At 31.8% G+C, this 22,818-nt stretch overlaps 1 protein-coding gene across 1 annotated transcript; it reads right to left on the minus strand.

Annotated features, from left to right (window-relative positions):
- Window positions 1–3,373: 3,373 nt before the first annotated feature.
- On the minus strand, window positions 3,374–6,182 carry LOC145163327 (protein FAR1-RELATED SEQUENCE 5-like). Its single transcript, XM_079082167.1, has 6 exons — window positions 6,026–6,182; window positions 5,845–5,919; window positions 4,936–5,734; window positions 4,596–4,854; window positions 3,826–4,017; window positions 3,374–3,727 (listed from the first exon to the last, which is right to left on the minus strand). Exons 1-6 carry the CDS (start codon window positions 6,180–6,182, stop codon window positions 3,374–3,376), a joined length of 1,836 nt encoding a protein of 611 aa, XP_078938293.1.
- Between the last annotated feature and the right edge of the window lie 16,636 nt (window positions 6,183–22,818).

Consider the following 22,818-nt stretch of genomic DNA (forward strand, 5'->3'; position numbering starts at 1 on the left):
TATTAAAGTTGGTGAAATATTCTTGGAATGTAATTAATAATTAATTATATGTATTGCAGGCATGCGCTGCTGTTTTAGAGCATAGTTATGGGTTAATTCTAACCGAAAAGTACTATGGAGGTTGCATTGAAGGATGGTTTGGAAAAATTCCCTGATAGTGTGGTGCTGACTGAGTGGATCGGAAAGATGAATGAGCTTTTCAAGGAAGTGCATGAAGGGGCAAATAACAAAAAAGTGCATGAGCCGGAGGGTTGTAATGAGCTTAATATGAATGATATAGGTGATGGCGGTGAAGGAAATAGTTCACCTGTTAGAGGATTGATAGTTACTGAAGTTAATGTAGAAAAAGATGTCAATTATAGTACACCTGTTGATACAAATTCTTTAACAATGAGTCAGTTTCATCGACTTCTGGGGGTGAATGAGGAAATGATTAAGTTGTTGGATGAAACTGAGTTACAGGTGTATAGAAGGAAAAAGCTAATGGTAGGATTCAGTGGGGATAATGTGGTTGGAAGAAATCTAGGAGAAGCTGTTGATAATGCTGCAGAAGATGATGATAATGACAAAAGGGAAAAACGTATCCCTAAAAAGGCAAAAATATTTCATTCCCCCTATATTGAAAGAATTGTTAAGGTTGGGGATAAACTGACTAAGGATGAAACAAGAATATGCAATTCAGTTTTTGCATCTAATAGAGATGATGGTTAAGTATATATGAGTCACTTATTATATTTTTAGAATACATATTTGAATGTATGTAGATTGATTTTATATATAATTTTTGTTACATGGATGAGATTTGGGACATTGGAACATGTCATTTGTTGCACCAGGGTTTTGCATATCAATTCAATCAAGGAATGTTAATACATTCTAAGTAATTGATTGTTAGGCTGGGTTTTTAAATAAAATGAAGAACTAAATTGATGAATCATCGCTTTCAAGATTTTTCTTCGCTACAACTATTGTGGTATGAATTTTTTTTGTAAATTAACTTTAAATTCAAATTTATTTTTTTTAGAATTAATATTGTTGGTGATGTGGGTTTTTACAGACAGAAGAGATATTGAATGAATTAAAGTCGGAAGATCTGAAATGTAGGCTTTTTGCTACTCTATTGCAAATCTACATTAAGAAATTTGATGTCAAGCCAAGTTTTAGAGATGTTGCGCTTGTAAGTTTATTCAGTAAATGTATTATTTGTTGCATCACTTAATATTAAATTAACTTTGTTTTTTAATGTATACAAGGTTTTCTTCCCAATAGTTGATGATGGGAAGTATTACTTACTCATCTTTGATCTGAGATCAAGTTTATACTACATAGTAGATCATGTGAAGAGAACGGGAACTTTGGAAATGAAATATGACATCGTACCAAACTTGGTGATAAGATAATCAATAAAATTCTAAGCACTCGATTTTCATTCTAAAGATTGTTATAAGACTATGTTTGATGTATTTGTTGTATTCAATGACAGAAAAAATTGTTTTGCAACTACTTAACATCACAACATCATCCAATGACAAAAGCCTTAAGTTTTAAGGCGGGGCGGGTGGTGAACATATCTTGGCAAGTAGAAAAGTCTGGAACAGATTGTAGAGTCTACCTCATGAGGCATATGGAAAGTTACATGGGGGAAAATGAAGGGTGTTGGGAGTGTGGTCTTACAGGTAAAATGTCTGGTGATGTGAGTGCTATAATTAAGTTAAGAACGAAATACATGGCAAGATTGTTGACAGCTGAGTTCAACAAGTTTAAGAATATGATAGTTAAAGATTTTGAAGCGTTTCGTAAGCTGGATATTTTGGAACAAAATATACTTCTTCAAGAGTCAGCTGAAAATACGAAGAAAAAGAGAAAAGCAAAGGGTCGTTGGTAAGAATTTGAAGTGGTAGTTTGGTTTTTTTAAGATAAATATTGACATTGTTATCAGTATGTAAGCTTATATATTCTAATGGAATGTTAATTTTGGTCTAATGGTTGTGTTGATGCATTGTTTAAATTCGGGGATGATGATGTTGTGCATTGTGAAAAAACAATTCTGGTAGAATGAGTAGTAGTTTAATACTAAGTTTTTGATGGGCTGTTTATGAAAAAATTTAGTATTAAATTATTAAGTTGTTTTAAATATAATTCACGGTTGTTGTTAATAATGTATGTGTTGATGTATTTTTTGTAATAAATGGTCAGATGTTGTGTGCCTGGACTGTTTTTTACAGTTTTTTGATGCTGATAGAATATTCTTGATGTTATGAATCTAGTAGAATATGTTATAGTTTTTTATTTTCTATTAATTGGATGTAGATGACAAATGTATCTTTCGATATAATTTACCCTTTTTGAAATTAAATATGTGTGTGTAAATGTATAATGCATAAAAAATCAATATAAAATTCTGTTGGAATGGATATGTTTAGGAAATATGTAGTCAATTTCATCGACTTCAGATGTTGTGTGCCTGGGCTGTTTTTACAGTTTTTTGATGCTGATAGAATATTTTTATTGTTATGATTCTAGAAGAATATGTTATAGTTTTTTATTTTCTATTAACCGGATGTAGATGAGAAATGTATCTTTTGGTATAATGTATCCTTTTTGAAAATAAATATGTTTGTGTAAATGTATAATTCAGAAAAAAGCAAATATGGTATAATGAATACTTGTATATAAATTGGATGTAGATAAAAAATGTATCTTTCGGTATAAAATTTTGTTGGAATGAATAATATATAGTCTTTTTGAAAGTAAATATTGTATAATCAATACTTGTATATAAATTATACACATTGTTTGTATACTGTACTAAGCAATAAAACATTTTGATAAAATTAAAATCAATACTAAAATGATTGAAAAAAGTTGTATAACTTGCTATAAGTAATGAAAAGAATGAATTTATAGAATTGATGGAATGAATATTTGTATTTCGTTATATGATTATTTTTAAGAAATAAAAAAACATAAATATTGTTAGATTAATTGACAATGGCATCGTCACTAACAATCAATGTGAATACTTTATTAAACGACATAAAATATAACATTGAATGTGAACCGACCAAATTAAAATGAAATGTCATTTTACTAAAACCATTAAACTAACATACAAAGAAACTATTTCTGGACCTTTTGTAAAGGACAATTTCTTTTGTCATGATGAACCATCTGGTCACATGTAGCACACTTTCTCTTAGGTTTCGAGCTTTCTTTCTCAATCATCTCTTGTCTAGATTTTAATCTATTCCCATGACTGTCGCATCCTTTGTTACGAATATCTGAAGGATTCTGAATCTCACTAACATCAGATACTACATCAGGAACTACCACGCCTAGAAGCTTGTTGAAATGTTCTGCTCTGGTCGGTCGATCATGATTTGGACAATCGTCTACGAACTTTGTTTTTCAACTTATTCTGCTCATCAAGGTATAACTTTAAATTAGCTGCATCATGGCTCAAAAAAGACACACAACGGTCAACAGTTGAAAAAATATCAATAGCAGTCATGTCGGAATTAGAATCGTCAAAAGAACTAGTGAAGCGTCTTTTCAGTAATTCTTTTGGAATAACATCCCTACGCCAACGTTTCAAAATGTACTTTTCAGGAATTTGTTCAATGCCATAAAACTTAAACACACAAAATATGTGTCTGCATAAGATTCCTACATGTTCAAAATGCATACAAGTACATTTGAATGAACCATCTTTGGTTGAGTGTGTGACCTGGAATATATAAGATGATTAGTGAGAATGTTTAAGTTGTAAATATTTAGCGTTTAAATTCAAATGATAAAATGACAATAAATGTGAAAAAAATATACCGTGTATTCTGTATCCCTTATAAGACAATCGTAATTGTATTCCTCGTCTTTGTCATCAACATCGCCATCATTTGTTTGCCTAGTGGTTATGTTGTTTTTTTTCTCCAAAACAATAATTGTGTCAACACCGTTGGAAGATATCACATTCTTTTGGAAACAATTATCTTCAGCTCTTGACATCTCTTTCTGAACCTGATAAAAAATCTTGCGCGTATATACCTTTGAAGCATGAGGTTCATTCGGACTACGGGTAATGAATTTAGGAAAAGTGGTGGCAGTATTAAAATCATTGAGAATTTGATTATGTCTTTATCGTTCCATGACTGAATCAAATGTCATCATAAACATGATAAGATAAGAACTGGTTAATGTGGTGGTTTGAAATGACCAGTTCTGACTTTCAGACAGTGATGTAGTTCGCATAAGACCAGACATTGGAATGTGCTTGAAAAATGCGGGGATCCAAAATCTTCGCAAACCATACATGGTATTCATCCAACTGTTATCTGTAATTTTAAACTCCTCCAACATCATATGTCATACATTCTCGAAGTCATGTGGTTCCAGCTTAGAATTCCAAATTATAGAGTGAAAACGCTTTCAAAATTTTTGATTGGTGGCTGCATCTTCAATTGATAAAATCTATATAAATTGAAATTTAATGAGGATGAGTAAAATGAAAAAGTTAAAGCAGACGATTATGTTAGAATATGAGAAAATCATTATACAATCATGACAAAAAATAAGGATAATAGTCTTTCTATGCATACCTTATTTGGCAACTTCTTTGTTATATGCCACATACATAACCTATGATGTGCCAACGGGAAAACGTTATCTATAGCTTTTTTCAAAGCTGGATCTTGGTCAGATATAACCAATTGATGTTGTTTTCTAAAAGCTTTCAAAAAAGCTCTAAGCAACCATTCATAAGAAACTCCATCTTCTTTACTTAAAAGTCCAGCACCAAATGTTACACATTTTTTGTGGTTATCAATGCCAGTTAACGGAACAAAAACCATATCATACCTATTTTAAAAATAAAATATTAGTTTACATAACTGAAAACAATGAAATTCTTATTGTAAAAGTATTAAAGTTTATAAATACTTATTCATCCTGAATGTGGCATCGAGTGATACAACGTCTCCAAACGAATTGTAGTTATACTTTGCTGTTTTGTTAGCCCAGAATAGAACATTCAATATTTTGTTCAACACTTTATACTCAAAAGTAAATGATGAGACATTTTTCTTCCTGTCATTCATCTTGTCAACAAGGAATTTCGCGTCCCTCCCACCTATGTAACAATTAAGTTTTCTCCTAGCATTTTTGAAATCAGAAACCAATCCACCTCGAACCGAAGGACCGACCTGAAGAGCACTATACAGTGTATGTACTTTTACAGGACCAACATTATGTTTTGACAAATTATGAATGAAAATTTCCTGGGAATAATCAAGTTTTCTCTTTGAACGAGTAAAGTACATATTGCCCTTGCTAAACAACTCGTGATTATGTTGCTCGACAAAATCACTCACGACATATTTAAGAGTACCGAGAATTATTTCTAAAACAACTTTCGCTTTACAATTCCTCCTAAATAAATCTTTCATTCTTTGAGTCTTATTATGCTGAATGTCCAGAGTATCTACTTTACTAGTATTTGGATTACCTTCCTGATCGCATACAAGATGTCTATTTGTAATAATCCCGTTTTTCGTTTTTTTGACTCTTCCAAGCCTGACATCAAAACCAGATTCTAATGCATAGTTTCTATACGTTGTTACTGCTTCACCATATGAATCAACTTTTGATATAACTTTTGGTTTGATATTGTCTGAAACAATCGGGGTCCAATACAAGGTGCCACCAGGAGAAACGTAATCATGTGTAACATGAGGTTGTCCTGTTTAAACATAACAAATAGAAAATTATTCTGAAAGAATATTATAAATATTATTCTGAAAGAATTTTATTATTCTGTAAACATATCAATATTAGAATTGAATTTAATACCTTCATTAAAATCAATATTAACATCTGTATCTTCATCAACGAACTGATTTTCGTCTTCTTCATGATTTACGTCCTCTGTATGTTCATCAATGAAAATATTAACATTTAATATTAAACATGTTTCTTACAAGATAGAATCTGACATACAATGAAAAATTAAACAAATAATTCAAAAACTCACCTAAATTAGGATTACTGCTTTCTCCTATGTGAAATCCGCCATTATATAGTGTATCATTATCAGGAAAATCGAAATCTTCAATTCCATTTTCATCATCACTAGCCAAATAATGTTCCTCGTAAATATGATTATTGACCTCTGGTACTTGATTGCCCATACCTAAGAAATTTCGACAGTGTTTCTATATGCTTTGGAAGTTGAAAAAATAAAATACGATAAACTGACATATAAAAGAAATAGGGATGAAAACGGATTCTATGCAAATTAAAAGGCTTGATATTAGGGATCATTGATAAAAATAAATGATTCCGATTTGATTCTTTTTTAAAACATGATAAAGATAAAAATATTCATAGGCTACTCTATTCATATTCCAAATATAAAACATTTCAACAGTACATTAAATTAAATACTTTACAATATTATTATGTAATTTTTTAAAAAAAGCTGCACAATATTTTATTAACGACATAATTCTATCAGAATGATATATCAATATGGATTCTAAAACTCTGCATATTATTTTATTTTCGAAAGAATTCTATCAGAATAATCTAGCAATATGACTTATAAAACTTAGCAATGTGTGTTACCTCGAAAACATGACTGATAAGATGTATCAACATGGCTTATAAAACTCTGCACATTGTATTGTCTGCATATCATTCTATTAGAATAATATAGCAATATGGCTAACAAAATTGTTTACTGCGTGTTATCTCTAAATCATTCTACTAGAATGTTATAGTAATATGGCTTACAAGACAGTTAACTCTTAAACTGTTTAAGTTCAAGTCATTGTTTACAAATTTTATTTTTGACATTATGTGTTTTGATTTTATGAAACATCAAACGTATTTTATGAAATATAATGAACATTTTTTTTTGACATTCTGTTGGAATGATAACTGTAATGTTTTTTTTTGAAATTCTGTTGGAATGATAACTGTATGCTCCTATGAAACATAAATATACCAGAAAAACACAAACATCTTATTAGTTGTAAACATAAAAATAACAGAAAAACACGTAGAATTCATCAAACGATAATTTTATTACACTGAAATGAAACTTAATAATACCATATAATTCATCAAAACATACTTTTATTTTACTGAAATCAAACTTAATAATATCTAAAAACGACCAATTTGATGAATTTCGTGTAGTTCTATGCTTTCTTCAATCTAAAAGGACAGTTCCTGCTATCATGACCAAGTCCAAAGCATATTTTACATCTTCTTCTTTTTCTTCACAACTTCATTCACCAGATTCTTGGGATCATTGACATTGCCCAGAACCTTCCCGGGATTCTGATCTTCATTATCCTGCAAGATTATCATATTTGATACATATGTATATGTAAAAACAATAAATGGGTGTGTGGGGGACGTTTGAATCGAATCTTCATTATCCTGGTCAGATGTTGTTGTTAATAATGTATGAATACCTGGTTCCGATTTCCAGTATGAACATCCATCGATTGTGTAAAACAAAGTAATGAGCAGCTAATGAAATCAACAATTGTGATCGGTGTGTGGGGGACGTTTGAATCGAATATATAAAGAAAATTAAATTAATGATAACTAAATCAGTCATAAATCATTGCCTAATATAAAGGGATAACAATCAGACTAAATAAAGAATTAAAATAAAAGATTACATAATTACCCTTACATATTTAATAAAATAATTAATAATTTGCTAAATTGTGATTGGTGCATCCATGCACACAATACTTGTTGGAAACATTTGAACATAACTCTCTCTTTCTCTCTCTCTCTCTCTCTCTCTATATATATATATATATATATATATATATATATATATATATATATATATATATATATATATATATAAAGTTCAAATAGAACCATTTTAAACTAAAGAACCAATCTTATCCATAGATTTTCATCATTTAGGGTGGACGCACATACATCAGATCATAACAAAAAACTTTTTTTTTCGTTTTTTATGACTATTTTTTTATCAAAAAGAAAACCGAATATACCTAAATTTATAACTTTTTATCTTCTTTCAATAGACATCGATATTGATATATAAAAAACGTATTTTTTTTCAAAAAATCCACTTTGTTTTGTTAGTTTTTTCTTATATTTACGCTTGTTTTTATCAAAAAAATAAAATAGATATATCAAAATTCATAGTTTTTTGTACATTTTAAATAGACATTCATATGGATGTAAAAAATCAAAAATTTAGCTTAGATTCACGTTGTGAATGATGAAAACTAAAGTATATATAGTACATATTCATAGTGTGAATAATAGTACGTCAGATTCACATTGTGAATGTTGAAAACTGAATTATATATACCTTAGATTCACGGTGTGAACAAATTCAATTGCGAATTTTACAAAACCACTTTAAAAAAAATCACTTCATTTTGTTATTTTTTAATCTTTAGGTTTAGTTTTTATTGGAAAAACAAAATACATATATCAGAAATCATAGTTTTGTGTACTCTTGAAATAGATATTCATGTTGATGCATAAAAAACAATGTTTATTTTTCTCCAAAGTTTAGCTCAGGTTAATGTTGTGAATGTTGAAAAAAAAAATTATATTCAGTTTAGATTCAAAGTATAAATAATAGTAAGGTAGATTCACATTGTGAATCTTGAAAATTGAATTATATACAATTCATATTCATTGTGTGAATAAATTCACTTCTGAATTTTACAAACCAATTTATGTGTAATCAAAACATTAAAATATTATAAATTTATAAAGCAATATATTTCGATTCACATATTAATTTCATAAAATTAATTTGTGAATTATCAAAGTGTAGGAAGTCAGATCAATATTGTGAATGTTAATAATCAAATTATATGCATTTCTGATTCACAGTGTGAATCCGCTTCGCAATGTGAATCTGACCAATAAAGTGAAAAAAAAAAACTTTTTTTATATCTATATAAATGTCTATTTAAAGTGTACCAAAATTTATGAATTTTGAGATATTTATTATATTTTTTTCGATAAAAAATAAGCCTAAATATTAAAAAAAAAAAAAAAACCCCTAACAAAACAAAGTGAGTTTTATTTTGAAAAAAAAATCAATTTTTGTATATCAATATGAATGTCTATGAAAAGAATATAAAAATTATGAATTTTGGTTTATTCGTTTTTTTCTCGATAAAAGAATAGTCATAAAAATAAAAATAAAATAAAAATGAAGAAAACAATTATGTTTTTCTCTAACGGCCAAGATTGGTTTTTTGGTTCAACAGTTTAAAATGAGCTCCTAAATAATACTTTTTATATAAACGAAATTATTTAAGAGGGTGAGTTGTGATGTAGGAAAACTAAAAATAGATTAAATTAATTAAAAAGAGAGAAAATGAAAATTAATAAAAACTATAGTGCTAAATATGTAACTTATGGATACACTAAAAGAAATTGGAGATGGGATATATTGTAAGCAAGAAGCATAGACAAGGGGTTGTAAATGTAACATGAGTAAAAAATAAATTAAATTATTTAAGGCGTGTTCGGCAAAATTAGCTGGTAGCGAGTAGCTTGTAGCTTGTAACATTTTGTTAAACGCTACATGAAATAACATTTGGATTTGGAGCGTTTTGTTTAAACTAAACACTAGAAGCTTGTAGTGCCGAACGAGACTTTCTGTTCAAAACGCAGCGTTTTGTCAAACGGTAGAAGCTAGAAGCTCTCAAACGCTCCGTGCCGAACACGCCCTTAAAACATACAAATTAATAAAAGTTTTGGTGTAAGTTTTGGAAACTGATATAGTAAAAGAAATGGGAGGTGGAATAGACTGTGAAGAAAGACGCATAAAAGAAGGGCTATAAACTTGAATAAAATGATATATATTAATATATTAAATATATAATTTGGCTAAAATGCAGACCTATTTTTTAGGGGTGTGTATGCTCGTATACCCTGCACTTTCCTTAGGGTCTGGTAATATAGTGGTGAGTTCAACACAAATCCATAGAATCACACAAAAATTACCAATGTTTATCTATGAACATATATATGTTCAGTTACATATGTCGATACTTGTAATGTCTCATTTTATTTTTCTAAATAATAATAGTTTTATTTATTTATTTGTTTGGTGCAATATACTTGGAATTATAGGATTAAAAATTTTTAGGATTAAAAATGTTAATTCTAATGATAGAAAGGCTAGAAAGGACAAATACAAAACTCCAAGGTTTAAAGTGACAACCCTAGAAAACCTTTACCCTAATCTCCCTCTATATTTAGCCTAGGCGGATCCCCCTTTCTCCCTCTTCCATTTCTCCGACCAAGGGTCACAAGGAGAAGAAAGGAAATCACAAAGTGGTCCTACGGTCTTACAAAAGAGCTCTCAATCGTGCAAGTTTAGGTAAGTTTCATCATCCTCGTGTATTCTTGGGGCCGAGCCACACATCAAACCTCTGAAATATGTTGTGTGTTTGAGGTGTCGAGAGTTTTGGTGGGGAGGGATTGCAAACCTAAACCCTAACCGTATGTGTGTGAGTATATGTAAAGCTGTTATTGTTTTATTTAAGCGTTTGTTACTATTTTGTAAAATTCATATAAAATCATAGACAAATATTTCGTTTGAGGTGAGGTTAGACCCATAGGAAAGGTATGAATGTCCATTTTCGCTCATATTTAGACATCATAATTAGATTCCAATCCCTACATGTTTTTGGTCCAAAGCTATTAAAATAAAAATACTGAATTATACAGCTTGCACCTGCTACCTTATAAAATTTGTATAAAATCACAGAAAAATCATAAAAATGAGAGGTCAGTGGTGTTGTAAAGATAAGACGGAATACTTCATTTTATCTTTTGGAGTTAGTGTATAAATCCGAACTTAAAAAGGTCGAAGTTCTTAACACATTCTTAAATGTATAATACACAGTCTCAATATAATGTTGAAAAAAATCAGAGTTCATTCCATGTCTTGAGCAATGACATAGAATCCGCAAATTTATTGCAAAACCTTCTTCTACGTTAGCATCCTTATGATCTTGCAATAAATCCATCATCTATATATAACCAAAATTTATTGAAAACCAAACACATTAAAACAATTTTAAAATTTAAGCTATGTAACCGGGGACCAAGGACGAGCTATTATGATCTCATAATCAAGAAAACCTCTGGTTTAAAATAAAATAAAAAATACATATTATAGTGTGTAACTAACTTACACCAGAAAATGAATAAAGTTTATACTAAGATTAAATCTAGGAACATAAACAATATACATGTATAGTTGGACAGTAGTAACAAATCGTCAAATCTATTTGACATTTACGGAATCATTCTCTAAGACTGCTCGGTGTGGACTCGGGAAAGAGCTCGGCGACCCCGGCGAACACCGGGCCAAGGCCTCGACATGTCGATGTAACGCCCCGATTCTCGAATACCAATATATGGTTATGAATTCTCATGAATTCAAGGTCTACTCGACGAGTTGGTTGCCTGACTCGTCGAGTAGCAACGGGTTTGGACCACGTGTTAAGTGACCAACTCGCCGAGTCGGAAGAGTGACTCGACGAGTTGGAGCTGGATGGTAAAACCCTAATTTCCGGGGTTTGGCACCCTATTTAAAGAATCATAAGCCACCTTCAGCCTCTTTACAGTCCCTTGAGAGCTTAGCAAACCCTAATACGTGTGTGTGTGCCCCATTGTGTGTTTTAAGCTTTGGAAGAGGATTCTTGGTGAGAAGATCTTGGGGGAAACAAGTGGATTGAAGCAAGGAATTCGTGGGGATCAAGATCTACTTCAGTTGGCATCTTTTGGGAAGGTATTAAGCTGTTATCCCAACTCCATTTCATTCTAGATCTCTTTGGATGAAATTAGGGCTTCTTGGTTTGGTTATGAAGCTATTTTTTTGGGTATGAGCTCAGATCTGAAGTTGTAACCTCCGATCTGAACCCTCTTTGATTTGTAAGTCCATAAAGCTATCAGCTTTGGCAAGTATGAACCCCTCCTTAAGTGTAAAATCCCATTTCAAGCTTGGATTTGGCATTATGAGTCATTAGAGCCTTACATGCACGTAAAGTTTGCAACTTTACGTGATAAGTATGCCTTGGGAAGTTGGATCTGCAGTATGGAGTCTTAGCGTGGCTTAAAAAGCATCTGTATGGATGAAGGACTGAAGGGACTCGGCGAGTCGCATGGTAGACTCGGCGAGTCATATGAAGATGGTCATGAACTCGACGGGTTGGATGAACAACTCGGCGAGTCCGATGAAGATTGCCTTGGACTCGGCGAGTGGCATGGTGACTCGGCGAGTTGGCAAGTTATGTAAGGAACTCGGCGAGTAGCTGAGGATACTCGGCGAATTGAGGTCAACATGGACTGTTGACCTTGATAGTTGACTTTGACTTTGACCAAGGGTTGACCGTTTTGACTTTTGAGGATAATTGGTAAGTGGGTATTTATGATTGGATCATTGATGGTTATAGGTGTTGGAGTTTGGGGCAGTGTTTCGGGAGCGTGTTTTTGTGGTTCAGTCCGACATTGCAAGGTGAGTTATCCTCACTATATCAATAGGGTCTAAGGCACCAATGCCGGCCCTTTATGGTTTGTATTTGGATTATTGCATGATATGCTTACTGATTTACATCCTGGTTATAGGATTGTTGATATGTTTATTGATCTGTTAGATCGGCGTCCTGGTAATTAGGACGGTATTATGTTTAGTGACTTAGTTAGGGTCGGTATCCTGGTATATAGGATGATGCTAAGTTAGTGACCGGTTAGGTCGGTATCCTGGTTAGGATGTTGCTATACTATATGATCTGCTAGATCGGTTTGTCTGTCTATGGACTATTATGTGATTACCTGTTATATGTGCACATGGTTATTTGCTTGATGTTTGGGTTGAGGCGGTCCTGCTTCGTGCTGAAGGCCAACATACCCTACGAGCGGTCCAGATAGACTGTAGGCCCGTATGGCGGTCCAGTCATACCGAAGGCTAGGGATAGATCCAGATAGATTGTAGGCCCGGTGCGGGCGGTCCAGTCATACTGTAGACTCAGAGAGTGGACCGGGTGGACTGAAGGCCCGGTGCGGGCGGACCAGTCACACTGTATACTCGAGATACATGGCTGTTCTGTATTTGTTGATATGATATGATTATGGTTATATGAGGTTGGTATTTCGGGGGTAACTCACTAAGCTTTCGGGCTTACAGTTTCAGTTTATTGTTTCAGGTTCATCGGATGGCCGCGGGTAGGCGAAGGCGTGACCGTACACTTCCTCGATTTACGATTATGATTTCTGGGAACTCTGATGTATAAACTATTTTGAAAACAAATTGTAATAATTGAATGGTTTCAAATGAATCAAAAGTTTTAAATTGGCTCAAATTTTTGGGATGTTACAGTCGAACTCGGCTCGGCAACTCGGCGATGGTTTATCGATGAGAGAGAGTGAAGCGTTGGTATTGTTTTTTGTTTTACCGATTTATTACAAAATTTTATTTTTTCAAAAATTACATTCTTTCCAAAAAATACTCAATTTCAAAAATATAACCGTTTTTTTTTTTAAATTTCAAATTTTAAACCCTCAATCTTCAACTATAAATACCATCATCTTTATTCATTCTTCACCTCATTCAAATCTTCTTAATTCAATTCTCTTAACTTTCTTATTTGTCATGTTCTTTTAAACCTCATCACTAAAAATGGCTCATGTTTAGTCTCTTGTAGAAGAGATGTTATTCGCTCGTTCATGGGTTGATGTAACAGAAGATCCAATCCATAATGACACCCTTCTTACTACTTTTTGGAGGCGAGTCACCGACATATACAACCGCAAAGCCCCCGTACCTCAACGTAAAGAAGAAATGTATGCCAATTGGAGGCGAGCAAACGCACTTGCAACTCGGTTTAATGTTTTTCGTAGGGTGATGCATGAAGCCGAAAATGGTGAAAATGAAAATACTTTGCTACAGAATTCTCTTCAGGCTTATCGTGTTGAAAATAATAACGATTTCCACCTTGTTGAGTTTTGGTAAATTATGAGGTAATGTCCAAAATTTGTTCAAATTTGAACTCGTTGTCTTCTAATTTCTAGTGAGTTGTGTGTTTAAGTTTCCAGTGTGATTTTTTTAAATTTCTAGTGGTCTTGTGATGTTTTTAATTTCTAGTCTTGTGTTTTTAAAATAAATAGTATGTTTGTAAGTTTATTTTCCAGTTTAATGAATCTTTAGGTTTTATAAAAATAATATGTTTGAAATTTTAAAATATAATTTTAAATAAATTGCAAGAAAAATGAATATGACAAAAATGACAATTCACGCCTTGCAAATAGCAAAAAACTGAGACAATGCTGTAAATCCTAATTGGCATTTAGATGGACCGTAACAAATGTAACACCACTCCCATTACCCTAACCATGATAATGATAACAACATAATTGTTAAAAGTCAACCTTATATACATTCATGTGCAGTAGAGTTGGATATGTACGGATTCTACGCATACAAGTCATATATTTGACATTTATTGTAATAGTGATTAAAAAGTACACTTGGAAGTTGATGTTAAAGGGCCAAAAGGCCGGTGAGCACTTTAGTAAGTATTTCTTAGGAATAAAATTACTCTGCTCACCAAATTTTACTAGAGCTAGAAGATGATTAGAAGGTCAAAATCCTCAAGATTAGCATGTAATTCCAAGATTTTAATGAAGATTCAAGATCAGTTCGACAAATTTGAAAAAGTACAAAAAGAAAATATTGACTCTAAAATAAAATCACTTTTAAAGAATTTCACCAAACACATTACATACTCAACCTTTGTATAAAAACTGGAAGCAGATACAATATATATATATATATATATATATATATATATATATATATATATATATATATATATATATATATATATATATATATATATATATATATATGGAAGGATTATTTGGAAAACAATAAAACCTTAAAAAAAACCCTAAAAATCATAAAAATACATAAAAAAATACTTAGAGATCACAAATATTTTTTTTTTTGACTTTATATATACAAAAATCGCAGCTTTTTTAATAAATTCGTTGAAAAAAAAATTAAAAAATTGAATTTTTTTTTTTGTTTTTTTTTCAAAAAATCAATGAATTTGTTAATAAAGTTGCGATTTTTGTATATATAAAGTCAAAAAAAAAAATTGTGATCTGTAAGTATTTTTTTTTTATATATTTTAAAGGTTTTTTTGTTTTTCATAGAACCTAAACCTCTATATATATATATATATATATATATATATATATATATATATATATATATATATATATATATATATATATATATATATATATATATATATATTTCCAATTGTGAATAGCTTGGTTGATGCTTAACCTCTTAGTATGGGAGAATGGATGTCAGGGTTATCGTGCTAACAAGAATTGGAGTATTGCATACAGATTCAGATACAAATAGCAGGTTTAATTTCAGCTGAGTTTTTTTTTATTAAAAAACAAACATATTTTTTATTAAATGCCGCAGCCGTTTGTTCCACCTCTTCTGCTATAGAGGATTGCAGAGGTGGTCCGCAGACTTCATACATTTTCTCTTCGAAAAAACAAACAGCACCTTAGAGAAGGAGAGCCAAAGAGGGGAGCAAACGTGAGACAGCGAGATCCATATGAAGCTGTGGAAGAGATCAATAGTTGAGAAAACATGAGACGACGAGAAAAAATATTAAGCTATGGAATAGATCGATAACTGTTGTGGACGAGATCAATTCGAAGCTACAATGGAGCCATGGTGTAGATGTGCAATACTGAGACACAGACATGGACAGTTTATCTTGTTGGGCTAACAAATTGGATTGCAGATATGGACTAATAAGTTGGGTTGCAAATTTGGGACTTGTAACTAATAAAGATATCAGGGGATGGGGGTGTAGATGGGGTGAGGAGTGGGCATATGTGTATTGTAGAAAAAAAACCCAGGAGTTGAAAAATTATGAAAAACAATATTTATTGGTTTTTATTTTATTTTATTTTATTTATTATTATTATTTTATTTTGTATTTTTTAGAAGATAGGCAAATCATGGTGTAGAAGAACATGTTCTACAACAGTTTTGGCAGAGATGGTAACACTAATATACCATATCATTTTTTTTTTCTTTTTGGAACAACAAAACGTGTTACTAATATAAAAAAACCTAGGTAGAGGTTATTAAACATTTAAACTATATCATTCTAATAGTCTAGTCTGTTTTTAAAAAAAAAAATTGAACGGCCAAAATATCTATATTTCTAATAGTTCGTTCTACTGGGAAAGTCTCCAAAAAATTTGGGAAGCACTGCCACTTTGTGTTTGTGGGGTTGACGACTTGATGCTATATCAAAAAGATTTGTTCGGCTCAAACATGGGAGGGGTGTCAAATGCAGCTTGGCGTGTGCATTAGGCTCGACGGAGTAGTAAATGGATTTGATTGGTGGTTGCCTCTTGACTAGAATTCAAACCTTCTTTAACCAATTTTTCTTTAAAAATCTTTCTTTTTTAATAAAAAATAGCCATTTTTTACTAAAAAAATTTTAAATTTTAGAATTTTATTCCAACTACTATAAATAAACACTTAAACATCAACATTTCACCACACAGAATCCCATTTTTTCTCTCAAAAAACTTATCAATTCACCTAGCCAAAACAAAATCCCAAAAAGAAAAATATATATATATATTCAAACTTACCGTCACCAAACCTTTCATCACCAACTTGGTATCGAACTTCACTCGACCAACTCATTCATTCACCCGCTAGTTACTATTATCCTACTATGGCTCCACAATTATATCTACTTAATCAATACCCTTCTCATTTCCAATCTCAACCCATGCCATTGTACCAACCCCAACCCCAAACTAATTTCACAACCCATACCCGGTCCAAATCTCAAACTTGATCTGTTTGAGTCCGTTGAAGAAACCCAATTCTTTCCCCAACACCAACCCAAACCCCAACTAATTTTCAATCTGAACCACACCGCCTAGTCGATAAGTCTACTGATTCATCCGATGAAGGACATGTTCAAGAGCCCGAAGTTGGCCTAAAGGAAAAAGAAAAGAAAAAGCAAAGGCAAAATGCGAAGGATAGACGAATAAAGAAGATAGGGGATTGGCGCAAGCATGACTAGATGTATCGGAGGATTTGGCGAAGGAGGACGACCAAAATGGGCCAACGTTTAAATTTAGAGTTTGTAAAGGTTTGTGTGCCCGAATGAATAAGGAGTACCGCTCTACTAGTCAAATATACTCGAAATGGAGGACCTCCAACAAAAATTCAATGGAGTTTAATGGCATCTACATGAACGCGACCCGCAACCCGCACAACAGTGCAAATGAGGTGGATGTCCTAGCTAAAGTTTGTCAAATTTATAAGAAAAAAGTCGGTAAAGCTTTTGCAAATGAGGCGTTTTGGGGAGTTGTGAAGAACAAACCAAAATGGCTTGCTCTAAAAAGTGCTGATGATTTTACGGGTATGTCCAAACGAACCAGAACTTCCGAGCCAACCCACAATCAATCTTCTGATGCGCATATCGTGATTGACATCAACAACGAGATCCATATAAAGTTCCAACTCGTCATATGGGACGAGATAAAGCAAAAAGAAAGCTAAAAGGTGTTCAAAGTTCATCGAGTGAAGTGGATGAGATGAGGAACGACATCCGAGGGTTGCATAGTAAGCATGAAAAATATTTGGAAGTGAGAAAGGAAATAGAAAGGAACTGTGCGCTAAAGCTTTTTTTAAAAAGTGACTTGAAGTTGTCCGAAAAGGATCGTCGGAATTTTGCAAACGCAAAGGTGGAGATTGCGAAACAATATTAATTGCGATATGTAGTAGGATTTATGTCTTAAATCTAGTTTTAAATTATGTTTTAAGTTGAGTATTAAGTCATGCTTTTAAATTTTAGGTATTAAGTCATGTTTTAATTTATTAAGTCATATTTTAAGTTTTAGTTTATTGTAACCTTTTTTTATTTAATATTAATGTTTGAGTTTTAAAAAAAATATATAATTTATTTAAGTTTGAAAAAGAAAATAAAAAAAAATCAAAGAATGTTAGGGTGCTACCATTAGTTATGAAATGTTAAGAAAAAGATGCTAGCGAGGGGGAAGCAAAAAAATGATATGTCAGCAACGTTTTAAAAACCGGTTTTTTAGTTGAACCGGTACGGTGACCGGTTTCCGGTTCAACCGGTTTAACCGGTTCGACCGCTGAGTAAACCGGTTTCTATAATTTTCATATTTTTTCGTATTTTCCTACACATACATACATATACAAATCAAGAATTTGATGTTCACAAGTTCAAGCATTAAAATACACATGAAAACAAGTTGTAGATCAATCTAAATACATTAAAATAACTCATAACCACAAGTTTTACATTAATCTATGTGCATTAAAAAGAAAATAAAGTCCTAGATGAATATAAACGCATCAAAAAACTTCATAACATTTATCATGTGCTTTTATTTAGAAAAACTCTTAAAAAATATGAAAAAACTACCAAAGTTTATTATCCAAAAGGTTTCAATTTCATGTGTTTTTATTCAATTTAACCGGTTCAACCGGATTTTTGTAAAAACCTGCCAGTTCGATCCGGTTCAGAAATAGATATAAAACCGGTGATAGTTAAACCGCTCTCTTTCCCGGTTCCCGGTCCAACCGGTTCGACCGGCCGGTTCAAACCGGTTTTTAAAACATTGCATGTCAGCAAAAAAAATTGATGTTGCGGTGTGCTAGGAGTGCTACCACTTCCTTCAGCCTTAGCAGAATTTCTCTTTACATATATTTTTTTTATTTAATGCTTAGGGGCTGTTTAATTTCTTACTGACCCGGTCTGGTCAGACATTTTGACTGACCCGGTCCGGTCAGTGTGTTTGATAATCTCTATTTCTTAGCTTACTCGGTCCACAGTCAATCCATATTGCTCTTATTCGATTCGCTAAACATAAAAGGATGACTGGAAAATAGACGTCTTTTACCCTTACCCATGGCTCACCATCTCCTTCGCTCCAAGCAGCTTTTCCTTCAACGGACATCACTCGTCCTCTCTATTGCTTCTGTCTATCCTCTTCAGCCTCGCTGGAAACTTCCTCCGCCGCCATCCTCTTCACCACCGGCTACCTCCTTCAATGTTGAACTCACAACCCCCTGAAGCATCGTCATACCTACCTACATCCCCATCGTTCGTTCATCGTCTTCCTCTTCCACCGCCAATAAGGTATTTCCTTTTTCTTTTCATTTTTTTTCGTTTTCATGCTTGAAGATGTTTTTCAATTTGTACCGATTATGCTGTGGAACACGATTTGGCATTATGGGTATGTTGATTTGGAAAGAAGATGAGGTTAATCCATCTCAAATGGGTCTATTTCTTTTCAATTGCAATCCATTACTTGTTGATTCCTTCTGATTTCACAAAAAATTGATTTCTTTTCATAATGATTTCTTTTTTGCCCGGAAATAGGTAGTTGATGTGATGAAATCAGAAGCTCAATAATTTACTATGGGTTCTTGAACTCTAGCATCTGATTCGCTTAAGCTTGGTGCTTGAATTACTATGGAGGTTCTTTGTAGATAGGCCGAGATCGAGTTATTTTTTTTAAGCTAGGGGTAGAACGAGCATATACTAATGGATAAAATTCAAGTAACTAGTGATTTGAAAAGTGATCCTTGAGATGTGCTGTGATTAATTTAGATCAAAATCTGCAAATTTGTATTGGTATTATGCTACTTTAAACTTGGAGTTATACTAATGATGCTTACTAGATCTGTAGATGACTTATGTATTTGATTTCTTATTATGGTTTTGCATTTGGATTGTTTCTTTGCCTTGTTACACCAGAGGTTTGTTATCTTGTTATCCTAAACAAATTTTTAAACAGGTGGGTTACTGATCAATGTTTACCATCAATTAAAGAAGTGTGACAACCCCTTTCCCTGAGTTCAAGCTTTTTTCTTTTGTAGTTTTATGATTTGTTTTTATAAATTGTAACCAGGATCAATGTATTTCATATTTTATTCATGTGATTGTTGAAACAATATTGATAAGTAGCAACCACTTATGATAATGGTTCAAATCTAGTACATATGAATGCAAACACAAGTTTTTTTTTTCAATTGGTAAGAAGAAGTGAAGACAATCAAGAGATATGTTAATTTTTTCTTTTAATCTTCATGTTTTTTAGATTATTGTATAAATGGAGTTAATTAATAATATATTGTGGTTTAAGATTATTGCATAAATGTATTATTATAAAAAAATATTGTTTGAGGGTAATATTGTCATTTTGTTTGGTCAGTCAGACGTAAAATCAAACAACAAGTTTCAGTCAGAAGTTAACTCAATCAGAATTTATAACCCAATCAACTTCTAACCCAGTCAGTTCTAACTCAGTCAACAACTATCAAACGACCCCTTAATATGTTCGATGCTTACTTGGTTGCTACATCTCTGTCACTTATAACTCTCATATGGTTTTTTTTCTAGTGGGGACGACCACTCCCAACCCATTCAACCCACTGCCTCATCATATTTTCTTTCTATTCTTTCTTCCATCTTTCTCAACCTATAACACATGGAAACCTTATCTTTCTCAACTCATTTAATTTTTAATTTTAAAACGAACAAAAACTAATAAAAATCATACAAAACTAATTTAAAAAATATTAAAAACATATAAAACTAATTTAAAAACATATAAAAATATTTTGGTACAAATATAGAAGAATAATGTACAATTAATTATTGCATGGATTGAAAATGGTGGAATCGGGTTACGGAAACTGCATACTGCATATCAAACCCACTCAACCCACACCTCTCAACCCGCTCCCCCAACCCCCGCCCCCCAAAAAAAAACCAATGACTTCAAGCACCATAAGGCTATCCGGAGTGGGTTCACACCCACGCGTGAGTTTCCTATGTGGCACACATGTGGCACACCAACTCACCTGTGAACACCGCCCCATATATCGGTGGTCTGGCTGTGAAGTGGGTTGTAGTGGTTGTGAAGACGGAAGAAGACAAACATTTTTATTAGTTCTTTAATTTTCCCTTCACATTTTCTCTCATTCTCTCTCCTCCTTTTTGCCTCTTCACTACCAACCCACTAATGAACACCATTTCCACAACCAGGTGGGTTGGTTGTGGAATGATAAAATATCTACGTAGCGCTAAGTTGGTTGGGGGTTTGGCTGTGACCACTCCCCACAGCCTAAGTGGATGTAGATCATTTGGGTGTTCCATGTATTTGCTTTGTTTCCTTGTCGACACTATCTTTTGTTAGCTCTTTGCTAGTCTATTTTTAATTGTTAATTGTATGACTATATATATATATATATATATATATATATATATATATATATATATATATATATATATATATATATATATATATATATATATATATAGTCAAGATCAAATAAGAAGGAAATTTTTGGTAGGAAGGTAAGAAGTTTTTTTTCTACATATTTTTATCGCGAACAAACAAAATGAATCATTAGATGATTCATTTGTAAGATGATTCACAATAAAAAATTCTCAAAAAAACATCTCGATGATTCATTTATACAATGATTTTGTTGTTATTCACTAAAATTCTCATAAAAAGTGAATTTTTTCTTAATTTACTTAAAAATGAATCATAAAGATGTTTTTTTGGGAATTTTTTCTTGTGAATCATCTTACAAATGAATCATCTAGTGATTCATTTATTTTGTTCGTCAAAAAAATATGTAGAAAAAAAATTTCTTACCTTCCTACCCAAAAAAATTTCTTACCGGATCTATATCTTATATATATATATATATATATATATATATATATATATATATATATATATATATATATATATATATATATATATATATATAGGCTTAAGTTATTCTATTTAAACTAATTATTGTGTTATTGTATGCATAAATGTGGACCAATCATTTTACTCAATTTAAGAAAGTGATTAATATATATTATTAAATTAAAGATAATTGAAAAATACCATCTAATTTCATTCTAAGGGTATTTTAGACAATTGAGATAAATTTAAAAAAGGAAAATTCTATATTTTTTGGGATAATTAACTCTCTTGATTTTAAAATTCTAATTTTTTTAATTACTTTAATTTTAATAATAACATAATTTTTTTAATTAAACCCGATTTTATTCTGTTAGAATCATATTCTCTACGAATTTCAGGATAAATATTTCTATTAGAATGATATTCTATGAGAATGCCAACACCGACTAATAACACATTTTTGGGTACAACTTCAAAATTTTCATTACATTCTTAAAAAAGTAAAAACTTTATATAATAGTCTATGATAATGAAATACTCACTAATAACAAATAAAAAATATGTATATTATTCGACCTGAATATTCTAGCAGAATATATTATTACATATACTCCTATCATTCTATTGTAGATTATTCTATCAAAAGAATAACTCTTTCCTTGATCATCCATGAAATTAGACATTTAACGAAAATAACTGTCATGAATCAAATCATGTAAGAATAATATTCCCTGAGAATGCTTAGAATCACTTTCAAATTTGCGGTCCGTTCTTCAAGCATCAAATTCTGTCAAAACAAAGCCAGATTGTAGTTAAGATTCCAACAGAATTGGAATTCATGATTCCATTCCAACAGAATTGGAATTCATGATTCCATTCCAACAGAATCGGAATTATGTGCATCAACCTGGAACCTGCAAAGCTTCTAGACCAGGTAATTCCTCCAATTTCAACCCTCCAACTCGCTTCCTAACAAAAACA

The sequence above is a fragment of the Lactuca virosa genome, chromosome 3, assembly GCF_052849685.1.
Source record: "Lactuca virosa cultivar CGN04683 chromosome 3, Lactuca_virosa_CGN04683_v6, whole genome shotgun sequence".
NCBI lineage: Eukaryota > Viridiplantae > Streptophyta > Magnoliopsida > Asterales > Asteraceae > Lactuca > Lactuca virosa.

Bases quoted from the DNA above. Each gene is read 5' to 3' on its own strand.
- LOC145163327 (XM_079082167.1), bottom strand. From the start codon at position 6,182: ATGGGCAATCAAGTACCAGAGGTCAATAATCATATTTACGAGGAACAT. The intron at 5,735-5,844 runs GTATTAAATTCA...ATGTTTAAACAG, and splicing joins TAATATTGATTTTAATGAAG to GACAACCTCATGTTACACAT. The intron at 4,855-4,935 runs GTATTTATAAAC...TTTTTAAAATAG, and splicing joins GCCACATTCAGGATGAATAA to GTATGATATGGTTTTTGTTC.